The 15168-nt window shown below is 37.9% G+C and overlaps 1 protein-coding gene across 1 annotated transcript in view; it reads right to left on the reverse strand.

Moving 5' to 3' along the window:
- Positions 1 to 15168, reverse strand: part of LOC115117097 (fibrillin-2) — a 261948-nt gene that overhangs the window by 115063 nt on the left and 131717 nt on the right. Inside the window, exons 21-26 of the mRNA XM_065017208.1 lie at positions 14435 to 14572; positions 12233 to 12283; positions 10088 to 10213; positions 6184 to 6411; positions 4053 to 4178; positions 3372 to 3500 (exon numbers count right to left, since the gene is read on the reverse strand). Coding sequence (XP_064873280.1) covers positions 3372 to 3500; positions 4053 to 4178; positions 6184 to 6411; positions 10088 to 10213; positions 12233 to 12283; positions 14435 to 14572 — 798 coding nt within the window. The remainder of the gene's footprint in view (positions 1 to 3371; positions 3501 to 4052; positions 4179 to 6183; positions 6412 to 10087; positions 10214 to 12232; positions 12284 to 14434; positions 14573 to 15168) is intronic.

Genomic DNA, 15168 nt, shown 5'->3' on the forward strand with positions numbered 1-15168 from the left:
TGATAAGCACTCTACACACATACACATGATAAGCACTCTACACACATACACATGATAAGCACTCTACACACATACACATGATAAGCACTCTACACACATACACATGATAAGCACTCTACACATACACATGATAAGCACTCTACACACATACACATGATAAGCACTCTACACACATACACATGATAAGCACTCTACACACATACACATGATAAGCACTCTACACAAATACACATGATAAGCACTCTACACACATACACATGATAAGCACTCTACACATGATAAGCACTCTACACACATACACATGATAAGCACTCTACACAAATACACATGATAAGCACTCTACACACATACACATGATAAGCACTCTACACACATACACATGATAAGCACTCTACACACACATGATAAGCACTCTACACATGATAAGCACTCTACACAAATACACATGATAAGCACTCTACACACATACACATGATAAGCACTCAAATACGTACACATGATAAGCACTCTACACAAATACACATGATAAGCACTCTACACAAATACACATGATAAGCACTCTACACACATACACATGATAAGCACTCTACACACATACACATGATAAGCACTCTACACACATACACATGATAAGCACTCTACACACGTACACATGATAAGCACTCTACACACGTACACATGATAAGCACTCTACACAAATACACATGATAAGCACTCTACACAAATACACATGATAAGCACTCTACACACATACACATGATAAGCACTCTACACACGTACACATGATAAGCACTCTACACACGTACACATGGATGTTGTATTGTAGTGATAGTGGAGTAGTGGTCTGAGAGAACACACTAAATGTATTCGGAAAAGTGTTATGAAATGTCATGTAATATTTTAAATGGTATATAACTGCCTTAATGTTGCTGGACCCCAGGAAGAGTAGCTGCTGCCTTGGCAACGGCTAATGGGGATCCTTAATAAATACAAATAATAAGTCAATAGTGCTAACTGGCTAGCTACTACTATTAGCTAGCCAGATATCCACGAAGAAACTAGCTACCCATAAATAATTTACATCTAGTTTTAGGTCATTTTTGCCTGTTAAACTTTCTGGTTAGCTACAGTACATTATTCAGTTAAGAACAAATTCTTATTTACAATGATGACCTACCACTGCCAAACCCGGACGACGCTATGCGCCGCCCTGTGGGACTCCCAATCACGGCCGGATGTGATACAGCCTGGATTCGAAACCAGGGACTGTAGTAGGGACATAAAGCTAGCTGATAGTTATGAAGTAAAACGTATGCTTTGTGTATATCTTCTTTCGTCTCTATTGCCATTGTCCTGGCTGGACGACAGTTCACTAACAAGAACGTACTCAAGAGAACGTCGTCGGAGAATGCACTTGGAGCATGAGAGTGTAGAGCACGACAGAATGCATACTGAGAAACACCCAGAGTCTATTTTCTCTCGCTTCAGCTCAAATGATAGCCGCCATTGATTTCAAGAAATGTTGCATCATTATTTATGTGCATACTTTGCATACTTTCCGTTGGAAGCTTGCTTCAAAATATGTACAAAGAAGTGCCCTCCGTGCTCCGTTTCTTAATTTGGACTCATGCTTTGATTTGGACTCATACTCCAACCCTCCCGTGCTCCAATTTGCGTGGCTCGGAGCATGGTTGTATGAATTTTGAGAAACACCCAGAGAGATACTGTAGTGAGAGGAAGAGAGAGACAGAGACTGTAGAGAGAGACTGTGGAGAGATGAAGAGAGAGAGATACTGTAGAGAGGGAGAGAGAGAGCCTTCTACGCCATCAAAAGGAACATAAAACTCGACATCCCAATTAGGATCTGGCTAAAAATACTTGAAACAGTTATAGAACCCATTGCCATATATGGTTGTGAGGTCTGGGATCTGCTCACCAACCAAACATTCACAAAATGGAACATGCAGAACTCTACAAAAACATCCTCAGTGTACAACATAAAACACCAAATAATGCATGCAGAAAAGAATTAGGCCGATACCCGCTAATTGTCAAAATCCAGAAAAGAGCTGTTAAATTCTACAACCACCTAAAAGGAAGCAATTCCCAAATCTTCCTTAACAAAGCTACCACTTGCAGATAGATGAACCTGGAGAAGAGTCCCCTAAGCAAGCTGGTCCTGGGGCTCTGTTCACAAACACAAACAGACCCAACAGAGTCCCAGGACAGCAACACAACTAGACCCAAACCAAATCATGACTTTTTTTTTTTTAAACAGAGCAAACTAGAATGCTATTTGGCCCTAAACAGAGAGTACACAATGGCAAAAAACCTGACCACTGTGACTGACACAAAATGAAGGAAAGCTTTGACTATGTATAGACTCAGTGAGCATAGCCTTGGTGTTGAGGCAGACAGACCTGGCTCTCAAGATTTGCACACTGCCCACAAAATGAGGTGGAACCTGAGCTGAACTTTCTAACCTCATGCCAAATGTTTGACCATATTAGAGACACATACTTCCCTCAGATTACTCAGACCCACAACAAATTCCAATTTTGATAAACTCCCATATCTTCTGTATAAAATACCACAGTGTGCCATCACAGCAACAAGATTTGTGACCTGTTGCCACAAGAAAAGGGTAACCAGTGAAGAACAAACACCATTGTAAATACAACCCATATTTTTATTACATTTTTTATTTATCCTTTATTTTATTTAACTAGGCAAGTCAGGTTTGACCTACCCCGGTCAAACCCGGACGACGCTGGGCCAATTGTGCGCTGCCTTATGGGACTCCCAATCACAGCCGGAGGGGATACAGCCTGGATTCAAACCAGGGACTGTAGTGACGTCTCTTGTGCTGAGATGCAGTGCCTTAGACCGCTGCGCCACTCAGACGGTTTATTAAATTTCCCTTTTGTACTTTAACTATTTGCACTTTGTTATAACACTGTACATAGCCATAATATAATAATTTGAAATGTCTCAATTCCTTTGAAACTTTTGTGAGTGTAATGTTTATTGTTCATTTTTATTGTTTATTTCACTTTTGTTTATTATCTATTTGACTTGCTTTAGCAATGTAAACATGTTCCCCAAGCCAATAAATACTTTTGAATTCAAATTAAATTGAGAGAGAGACTCTAAAGAGGAAGAGAGAGACTGAAAGATAGAGGAAGAGATAGGTATACTGTAGAGAGAGGAAGATAGAGAGAGAGCTAGAGAGAGACAGAAAGATACTGTGGAGAGGGAGAGAGAGAGAGCGAGAGAGTGATACTGTAGAGTGAGGAAGAGAGAGAGAGAGTGAGGAAGAGTTAGCGAGAGTGAGGAAGAGAGAGATAGAGCTAGAGAGAGGTTGGACTCACCCATGCAGTTCTTCATCATCATGAAGCCACTCTCATAGCCCTCGGAACACTCACACTCAAAACTACCCGGAGTGTTGACACAAACCCCTTGGCCACACAGGTCCGGAGAGATACGACACTCATCTATGTCTGAAACACACACACACACACACAACACACACACACACACACACACACACAACACACACACACACACAAACACACACACACACACACACACACACACACACACACACACACACACACACACACACACACACACACACACACACACAGAGGACAGCAGAACAGATGTTATCATATCTTTTATATTGACATTGATATTTGTACTGCACTGTTGAGGGAGCAAGTAGGCATTTCACCGCATTGTTTATACCTGCTGTAGACTGTGTACACGACAAATAAACTTTGAGAACATACGTATGTTAGTTAATTTTGCTAAATAAATATTCTCATTCGATGACAAATTATACTGTTTTGTTTAATTTTGTGACTGGTATTTTTCAAGTTTTTATGTTTTGTTAGTACATTACGCAAACACACTTCAGTTTGGTGGGCTGTGTTAACTGTTTTGCAAAAGTGATCCCTATTGTGACAAAAATGTTCACGCAATCGGGACAAACTGTATTAACAGATCATTTCTATCCATAATAACGGGACACAATGAGGTCATTGTCTCACCTGTGCAGTTGCGTTCTTCCATATCGAGGGAAAATCCTCCGGCGCAGTGGCACCTGAAACTGCCTATGGTGTTGCGACACTTTCCATGGATACACATGCTGGGGAACACCTTACACTCATTGATGTCTGTCAAAGAGAGACACATCCACATCTATTATAACAAAGGCACATATTAATCACTACCTAGTCCTACTTCCTATAACAGATATTAATCACTACCTAGTCCTACTTCCTATAACAGATATTAATCACTACCTAGTCCTACTTCCTATAACAGATATTAATCACTACCTAGTCCTACTTCCTATAACAGATATTAATCACTACCTAGTCCTACTTCCTATAACAGACACATATTAATCACTACCTAGTCCTACTTCCTACAACATATATTAATCACTACCTAGTCCTACTTCCTATAACAGATGCATATTAATCACTACCTAGTCCTACTTCCTATAACAGATGCATATTAATCACTACCTAGTCCTACTTCCTATAACATATATTAATCACTACCTAGTCCTACTTCCTATAACAGATATTAATCACTACCTAGTCCTACTTCCTATAACATATATTAATCACTACCTAGTCCTACTTCCTATAACAGATATTAATCACTACCTAGTCCTACTTCCTATAACAGATATTAATCACTACCTAGTCCTACTTCCTATAACAGATATTAATCACTACCTAGTCCTACTTCCTATAACAGATATTAATCACTACCTAGTCCTACTTCCTATAACAGATATTAATCACTACCTAGTCCTACTTCCTATAACAGATATTAATCACTACCTAGTCCTACTTCCTATAACAGATAGAATCACTAATCTTCCTATAACTAATCACTACCTAGTCCTACTTCCTATAACAGATATGAATCACTACCTAGTCCTACTTCCTATAACAGATATTAATCACTATCTAGTCCTACTTCCTATAACAGATATTAATCACTACCTAGTCCTACTTCCTATAACAGATATTAATCACTATCTAGTCCTACTTCCTATAACAGATGCATATTAATCACTACCTAGTACTACTTCCTATAACAGATATTAATCACTACCTAGTCCTACTTCCTATAACAGATGCATATTAATCACTACCTAGTACTACTTCCTATAACAGATATTAATCACTATCTAGTCCTACTTCCTATAACAGATATTAATCACTATCTAGTCCTACTTCCTATAACAGATATTAATCACTACCTAGTCCTACTTCCTATAACAGATGCATATTAATCACTACCTAGTACTACTTCCTATAACAGATATTAATCACTACCTAGTCCTACTTCCTATAACATATGCATATTAATCACTACCTAGTCCTACTTCCTATAACAGATATTAATCACTACCTAGTCCTACTTCCTATAACAGACACATATTAATCACTACCTAGTCCTACTTCCTATAACAGATGCATATTAATCACTACCTAGTCCTACTTCCTATAACAGATATTAATCACTACCTAGTCCTACTTCCTATAACAGATATTAATCACTACCTAGTCCTACTTCCTATAACAGATATTAATCACTATCTAGTCCTACTTCCTATAACAGATGCATATTAATCACTACCTAGTCCTACTTCCTATAACAGATATTAATCACTACCTAGTCCTACTTCCTATAACAGATATTAATCACTACCTAGTCCTACTTCCTATAACAAATATTAATCACAGATATTAATCTAGTCCTACTTCCTATAACAGATGCATATGAATCACTACCTAGTCCTACTTCCTATAACAGATATTAATCATTACCTAGTCCTACTTCCTATAACAGATATTAATCACTACCTAGTCCTACTTCCTATAACAGATATTAAACACTACCTAGTCCTACTTCCTATAACTCATATTAATCACTACCTAGTCCTACTTCCTACAACAGACACATATTAATCACTACCTAGTCCTACTTCCTATAACAGATATTAATCACTACCTAGTCCTACTTCCTATACTTCCTATCCTTACTTCCTGTTATCTGTTTGCTAAATTATGTAATATTGAGGAGTGACACTAACTACCTGGATTTCTGGAAAACCTTTTGTGAAACAACCAATATATTGCAACGCTACTCCCTCACCTTTATAGAAGGGCCTGCCGGTGAGTACGTCTCCTCGGTTGGCGAAGCCTGGGCCTCGGGGGCAGAGGGCGTCATACTCGGAAGTGCCAGGCAGGGGGCACGCCTCGCACTCCTTCCCCCAGGCGGCGCCCATCGTGCAGCAACAGGCGTCCATGCGGAAACGTCCGGGCACGGGCTTGGCACACGAGTCCTCTTCCCACGTCAGGTAACAGTGCTCAGACCGCACGTCTGTCAGATACAGTGGAGTTTATAGTTAACACATACAAAAATAAAATAAGATCCTAACAAGATAACACTTTACATGAAGTTAACACTTTACATTAAGGTACACTTTACATGAAGGTAACACTTTACATTAAGGTACACTTTACATTAAGGTAACACTTTACATTAAGGTACACTTTACATGAAGTTAACACTTTACATTAAGGTACACTTTACATGAAGGTAACACTTTACATTAAGGTACCCTTTACATGAAGGTAACACTTTACATTAAGGTACACTTTACATGAAGTTAACACTTTACATTAAGGTACACTTTACATGAAGGTAACACTTTACATTAAGGTACACTTTACATTAAGGTAACACTTTACATTAAGGTACACTTTACATGAAGTTAACACTTTACATTAAGGTACACTTTACATGAAGGTAACACTTTACATTAAGGTACACTTTACATGAAGGTAACACGTAACACTTTACATTAAGGTAACACTTTACATTAAGGTACACTTTACATTAAGGTAACACTTTACATGAAGGTAACACTTTACATTAAGGTACCCTTTACATTAAGGTACACTTTACATTAAGGTAACACTTTACATGAAGGTAACACTTTACATTAAGGTACACTTTACATTAAGGTAACACTTTACATTAAGGTACCCTTTACATTAAGGTAACACTTTACATTAAGGTACCCTTTACATTAAGGTACCCTTTACATTAAGGTACCCTTTACATTAAGGTACACTTTACATTAAGGTAACACTTTACATTAAAGAATCCTTTACATTAAGGTACCCTTTACATTAAGGTACACTTTACATTAAGGTAACACTTTACATTAAGGTACCCTTTACATTAAGGTAACACTTTACATTAAGGTACCCTTTACATTAAGGTACCCTTTACATTAAGGTAACACTTTACATTAAAGAATCCTTTACATGAAGGTAACACTTTACATGAAGGTAACACTTTACATGAAGGTAACACTTTACATGAAGGTACACTTTACATTAAGGTAACACTTTACATTAAGGTACCCTTTACATTAAGGTACACTTTACATTAAGGTAACACTTTACATGAAGGTAACACTTTACATTAAGGTACACTTTACATTAAGGTAACACTTTACATTAAGGTACCCTTTACATTAAGGTAACACTTTACATTAAGGTACCCTTTACATTAAGGTACCCTTTACATTAAGGTAACACTTTACATTAAGGTACCCTTTACATTAAGGTAACACTTTACATTAAGGTACCCTTTACATTAAGGTAACACTTTACATTAAAGAATCCTTTACATGAAGGTAACACTTTACATGAAGGTAACACTTTACATGAAGGTAACACTTTACATTAAGGTAACACTTTACATGAAGGTAACACTTTACATGAAGGTAACACTTTACATTAAGGTAACACTTTACATTAAGGTACACTTTACATGAAGGTAACACTTTACATGAAGGTAACACTTTACATTAAAGAATCCTTTACATTAAGGTACACTTTACATTAAGGTACACTTTACATTAAAGAATCCTTTACATGAAGGTAACACTTTACATGAAGGTAACACTTTACATTAAGGTACACTTTACATTAAATAATCCTTTACATGAAGGTAACACTTTACATAAAGGTAACACTTTACATTAAGGTACCCTTTACATTCAATAATCCTTTACATGAAGGTAACACTTTACATTAAAGAATCCTTTACATGAAGGTAACACTTTACATTAAGGTACACTTTACATTAAGGTAACACTTTACATTAAAGAATCCTTTACATTAAGGTAACACTTTACATTAAAGAATCCTTTACATGAAGGTAACACTTTACATTAAGGTAACACTTTACATGAAGGTAACACTTTACATTAAGGTATCCTTTACATTAAGGTAACACTTTACATTAAGGTATCCTTTACATTAAGGTAACACTTTACATTAAGGTAACACTTTACATTAAAGAATCCTTTACATGAAGGTAACACTTTACATTAAGGTAACACTTTACATGAAGGTAACACTTTACATTAAGGTATCCTTTACATTAAGGTAACACTTTACATGAAGGTAACACTTTACATTAAGGTAACACTTTACATGAAGGTAACACTTTACATTAAGGTAACACTTTACATTAAAGAATCCTTTACATGAAGGTAACACTTTACATTAAGGTACACTTTACATTAAGGTAACACTTTACATTAAAGAATCCTTTACATTAAGGTAACACTTTACATTAAGGTAACACTTTACATTAAAGAATCCTTTACATTAAGGTAACACTTTACATTAAAGAATCCTTTACATTAAGGTAACACTTTACATTAAGGTAACACTTTACATTAAGGTAACACTTTACATTAAAGAATCCTTTACATTAAATAATCCTTTACATTAAGGTAACACTTTACATTAAAGAATCCTTTACATTAAATAATTCTTTACATTAAGGTAACACTTTACATTAAGGTAACACTTTACATTAAAGAATCCTTTACATTAAGGTAACACTTTACATTAAGGTAACACTTTACATTAAAGAATCCTTTACATTAAGGTAACACTTTACATTAAAGAATCCTTTACATTAAGGTAACACTTTACATTAAGGTAACACTTTACATTAAGGTAACACTTTACATTAAAGAATCCTTTACATTAAAGAATCCTTTACATTAAGGTAACACTTTACATGAAGGTAACACTTTACATTAAGTGAATGAGCGCGTACACGCTGTAATTAGAATGTACAGAAAACAGACGGGGCCGCGAGCGTCAACGCCGTCAATAGCGCCATGCGCTTCAAATTAGAAAGCAAGTCTATTTTTCTCGCATCTAGGCGACGTAATGCTCGTTTGATTTGGCCTTCATTCAAATGCTGGTCACACCAGACACTGACTGGATTTTTTAAAAAGGTATCTGTGACCAACAGATGCATATCTGTATTCCCAGTCATGTGAAACCCATAGATTAGGGCCTCATGAATTTATTTCCATTGACTGCTTTCCTTAAATGAACTTTATCTCAATCAAATCTTTTGAAATTGTTGCATGTTGTATTTATATTTTATGTTCAATATAGTTATTATATGGTCTATTTTCTTACCAGACTTTATTTAGAGAAAACTGTCAATTCCCTGGAGTTTCTTTCATAAACCAATAAAGATAACACAACACAAGCAACTTACTCAACAACCCTCCCTCTAAGGCTTCAACCAACAATTCTCAGTCACCTCCTTGGTCAAACAATTACACATTGCAACATTTGAGAAATAAACAGAGGTGCGGTTTTTGGGACAACGATTTGACCTAGCCCTGGGCTTAAAAGCATGCTCAATGGAGAATTTCCATTGAAATAGTTCTTCAGTTCAGGACTAGGCTTAATTAATGTGTGTCTTGGAAACTGGCCAAGAGAATATTTCAACTCATTGGATCACTGTGTCTGTTAAGGTTGCAGAATTCCAATAATTTCCTAAAATCCATTTTTAAAATAAATAAAAAAATTAATCTCAGTTGAAGAATTCCAGGTTGGAAGATTCCCTCACAGCTTATTCCAGAAATACTCTAAACAGGATTTCGGGAAAAAAACAGGGAAATTTGGGAATGTTTCGGGAATTTTGCACCGTTTTGTCCACTCACCCACACAGACTCGGCCACTGGAGTCCAGTGTGAGACCATCAGGACACTGGCACTTGAAGGAGCCCTTGGTGTTTACACAGTACCCATTGGGACACACACCTGGGAAGACCACGCACTCGTTCACGTCTACGGCAAGCAGAGAGAGACAAAAGGTGCAGAGGTGAAATCTTTATTTGTGTCACAAGGCATTTGCTACCATTATAGTATACAATCATAGAAAGAAGGGTTCTAAAAGGTGACTTTGGCTTCCCCCATAGGATAATCCTTTTTGGTTCCGGGTAGAACCCTCTGTGGAAAATGTTTTATATGGAACCCAAAAGGGTTCTACCTGGAACCAAAAGGGTTCTACCTGGAGCCAAAAGGGTTCTACCTGGAGCCAAAAGAGTTCTTCAAAGTGTTTTATGGGGAGAGCCGAAGAACCCTTTTAGGTTCTAGATAGCACCTTTTAGCAATGGGCTCTATTTGATGATATTCAATGAAAATTGTTACTTGGGAAACTCCCTACACTATCAGATGGTGTCTGTCAATATGAAAACATCCTTCACATACGATAATACGTTTTATCCCATCCCAATCCCAATAACTGATTTCCATTTCAATTGTTTTAAGCACTGAATGATTCTGATGACTTACATCTGTATTTCTCTATTGAGGCTTATAGCAAATGATTTGTTTATCAAAATGGTAAATGTAACCTTTATTTATCTAGGCAAGTCAGTTAAGAACAAACCCGGACGACGCTGAGCCAATTGTGCGCCGCCCTATGGGACTCCCAATCACGGCCGGATGTGATACAGCCTGGATTCGAACCAGGGACTGAAATGACGCCTCCTGCACGGAGATGCAGTGCCTTAGACCGCTGCATGGGAAGGTTATGCTGCTTTGAAAGTTGATAAACATGTTATCCCAGAGACAAGTAGGAGTAAATGCCCTTTGAAAGATTGTAATGAGAATTTCACACTTCCCAGAGAGCTCTTCTTTGTTTACGCCCATTCAGCATAGTTCACACTCTCTTAAGTAGTCACTCTACTTAAACAGAGCTAAATTCAGGGCAGCAATGTTTTTGAGAGCTGTAGCGACCCTTTTGCAGTTGTCCAAAGCTAGGATTATCTATGTACTGACTGGGGAATCCCCAGCCTATGACATGACAGACCAATCAGGACTCATCGGCATGTCCAGCCCCACCATTATCTCAGCCAATCATGACTAGCCAGGAAGGATGCTTTCTTTCTCCCTGTGTAGCTCAGTGGTTTCTCATTGGCTTAAACTAGGCTTGTAATTTGTTTCTTCATATTATCGGATTCCAGAGAAGTTTATAAGTAAGGCAAATGAAAGTTCACATGTTCAACAAGGCAGTCCTACTGTGAAGATCCTGTACACTGTAAAAAAAATTGTTATAGCCATTCCACATATACATCCAGAATGAAGACATGTATTTTTGCTCTGTGGACAGCCCTGTCAAATGACATTTTCTTGAGTTCCAATAACCCCAATCCCACAGCTATGGAGAGGTCTACTTATCGATGGGTCAGGGTCAATGAAGAGAATAAATTAGGGTTCTTTTAAGTGACATGCTAAATTATCTTAAGACCTTATCTCCTTTTGACCTTAAGACCTTATCTCCTATGACCTTAAGACCTTATCTCCTATGACCTTAAGACCTTATCTCCTATGACCTTAAGACTTTATCTTCTATGACCTTAAGACCTTATCACCTTTTGATCTTAAGACCTTATCTCCTATGACCTTAAGACCTTATCTCCTATGACCTTAAGACCTTATCTCCTATGGCCTTAAGACCTTATCTCCTTTTGATCTTAAGACCTTATCTCCTATGACCTTAAGACCTTATCTCCTATGACCTTAAGACCTTATCTCCTTTTGACTTTAAGACCTTATCTCCTTTTGATCTTAAGACCTTATCTCCTATGACCTTTTACAGACACAGTACAGTATATTTTACATTAGTTATCTTTAGTTTGTTTTTAGTCCCAGCCTTCAGCTACCCTAAACCTCTCCCATCTATCTCTGAAGACCGTGGGGAACCTTGAAACTTATTCCACCCTTTGTCATTGGCAGAGACACCTAGCAAAGGTTATGGGTTTTGTAGACTGAAAAACAGCTGATGCTTGAAGTCGGACTTACCTTCACATTTGACTCCTCGCGGCCTGGCGTAGCCCCTTGAACAGATGGAATCTGCAAAAGGTCGGAATGTCGTTGTGGATGGGAATGTTGTGAATCATGGATTTTGTTGCCAAAGGTGACACTTTATGGGGACTCTGAGAGAACATATTTCACAGCGGAAGCTAGCAAACACAGTCTTGCATCTCAAATGTCACCCTATTCCCTGTGTAGTGCACTACTTTTGACCAGGGCCCGCATAGGGCTCTGGTCAAAAGTAGTGCACTTCATAGGGAATAGGGTGCGATAGTACGCAACCATATTAAAGGACTACTGGAACCCTGCTCTGTTCCAGACAGAGCCTCACAGTGTAACACATGCAAGTGATTATAAAGTGCAGGTCAGGGCTTTTATATCTTATCCGCACTGACAGAATAATGAAGCTAAGTTAAGCACTGAGATTTAGAAAGCGCTGAATTAGCTGTAAATAGCCCAAACGGCCCAAATCAAGGCATGTGTGTGGTATAGCACAAGCAAAACATCATCATTGGGTAGGGTTTGTCTTACACTGATGAAAAACCATACGATTTTAAATAAAGCTTTTTGTGGCTTGGATTTTCATTATACTAACTGCTGGCAAATGCATTATGGGTATATGGGTAGATTGTGTGGCCAGAAAAGGGGAAAAAAGGAAAACATAACTTGGTTGTGTCGCAAATGGCAACCTATTTCCTATATAGTACACTACTTTGTCCAGGGCCCATAAGGTGTCATTTGGGACACAAGCGGTGAAAGCTTAAACTGAAAGGTTGTTTCAGTGAGGGAAATGACAAGAGCAGAGAGCTGTGCCGGAGCATTCACTGCACTGGGCATTGTGTCAGACCACATGAAAAAAAAAAAAAAAATGGCAGGTTTTTGTAGTTCTATTTATTACTACTGTAATGGGGAAACCATTCTGTTAAAGATGTAAAAAAAGGACTACTAATCCCAGTTTACTTTAGACACAGAGTCAGGTCCAAGGCCATGTCACCCAAAACAACATATTCAAATATTTAGCCCTTGGTTCCTGTGGCCATCATGTGTTACAGTTCAGTAGTATACCTACTTATAGTACGAACTACAGATACAGAAATCCCCAACACAAACCAGGTCATTTGCTATTTTCCTCTTAACTGGCCGTAAAGACTATCAGTGTTTATTCATTAATGATGCAAATACCAGACCAAATGATCATGATCAAGTTAAAGCAACGTGGTTCTTGTACCAGTTCTGACGGACCGACAATTTAGCTTCTAAATGGATCTGTGGACACCGTTATTGAAATGGCTTGCACTGAGCAGGTAGCTCTGGTTCTCACGGACACAGGAGAGTGACGTGAGGTGTGAAATCTGACTCTACTTGAAGCTTGGATGTTCCTCCTACTATTTAATTCGCTCTTCCAACTCCTGGCTGACTAGGGAACCCTGAACACTACTTACAAAGCACATGCTTCAATCCTGACATCGTAGCTCAGCAGGAGAGAATGGATTTATCACTCTAGTACATTCAGAGATCGATTTATAGCGAAATTTAGCAAAGTAATGTAAAATAATTAATAGATTTGAAACAACAAAAAAACACTTTCTGATTGTCATAGACAAGATTAACATGAGATGAAAGCCGATTTGGTAAAAAGACACGTTCAGGAAGCCAAGCTAGAGCTCTATGATGTCCACAGCGGTTGGGGCCAGACGTTTTGATCAAGAGATACAGTACCATTAGAAAATATTTTCTCTAACACTAAACATACAAATATGAATTAAAAAATATATATATATAAGGATAATACAGCATATACAATATTTCATATTTGTACTGTGTCCTCAAAAGTGACTACACCTCAGCAATTTTATAACCATTTTTTACCAGAAAGGTGAGATTTGAACCTTTCTTGGAGTATCCAGCATTGCTAAATCAAATCAAATCAAACATGTTATTGTTTATGGCCCCCGCATAATTAAGTTACATTTCATTGGTAAAAAAATAAATAAAAATCATTGGTAAAAAATAATTATAATTACTGCATCCATATTAGGAAGTCGGCATTGGTCAAACCAAACTCCATCAGACAACTGACAACTTCCTAATATGGATGCCATACTGCATACAAAAGAGGTTACCCATGACCAGGGCTGAGAACCCCTGATCATTGTCTATGGGGTAGCTGGAGGTATGTGTGTGACTTACCTATCTCACACTGCTCACAGGGACTTCCCCAGGCAGCGCCCAGGGTGGCACAGCACTCTGACTTGAGGGTGCCGCCGTTGATGTTGACCTCGCAGCGGCCATCTTGGATATTCAGCCAACAGGTCCCCTTCAGGCTGTCTATGATTAAAATGACAGTTTTTAGGGTGGTGGTGGACTAGGGAACCAGATGGAAAAGGAGGAAGTGTTTTTGTTTATAGTGTACACATTGACAGCTAAATGCTAAATTGCAGTGCACAGTTACATAACTTAGCCTAAATAAAAACAAAATTGAAGTACAGGGTACATGCAGTGTGTATATTTATACAGACATTTATAGGTGGCATGTAGGTTTAACTGCACTAACTAACATTGCATTCCAGCTGTAAATGGCCTTTTTCAAAACCATTCTCTATTCAATTTCTACATAGACAGGAATTATTCATTCCAATGACCTGAAAGAGGTTGATTTCTCTTCAATTTGAAAATACATTGATGGTCGTTTGATATACACAGAAAGTCCATCTCATCTACTGTGTTGACAGTGGATGTGTTTAGACCAGAAGTCCCCATGAGAATAGTAAACGAACACGAATTTGACCAACTGGGGACATTTTGTTAGTCCCAACAGGGTCAAATGTTATTTCTAGGGGGTTTAGGGTTCAGGTCAGAATTAGTGTTAGGGTTAGAATTGAGTTTAGGGTTAAGAGCTAGGTTTAGGAACTAGGTTTAGGGTT

Source organism: Oncorhynchus nerka, linkage group LG4, assembly GCF_034236695.1.
Source record: "Oncorhynchus nerka isolate Pitt River linkage group LG4, Oner_Uvic_2.0, whole genome shotgun sequence".
Classification (NCBI taxonomy): Eukaryota; Metazoa; Chordata; class Actinopteri; order Salmoniformes; family Salmonidae; genus Oncorhynchus; species Oncorhynchus nerka.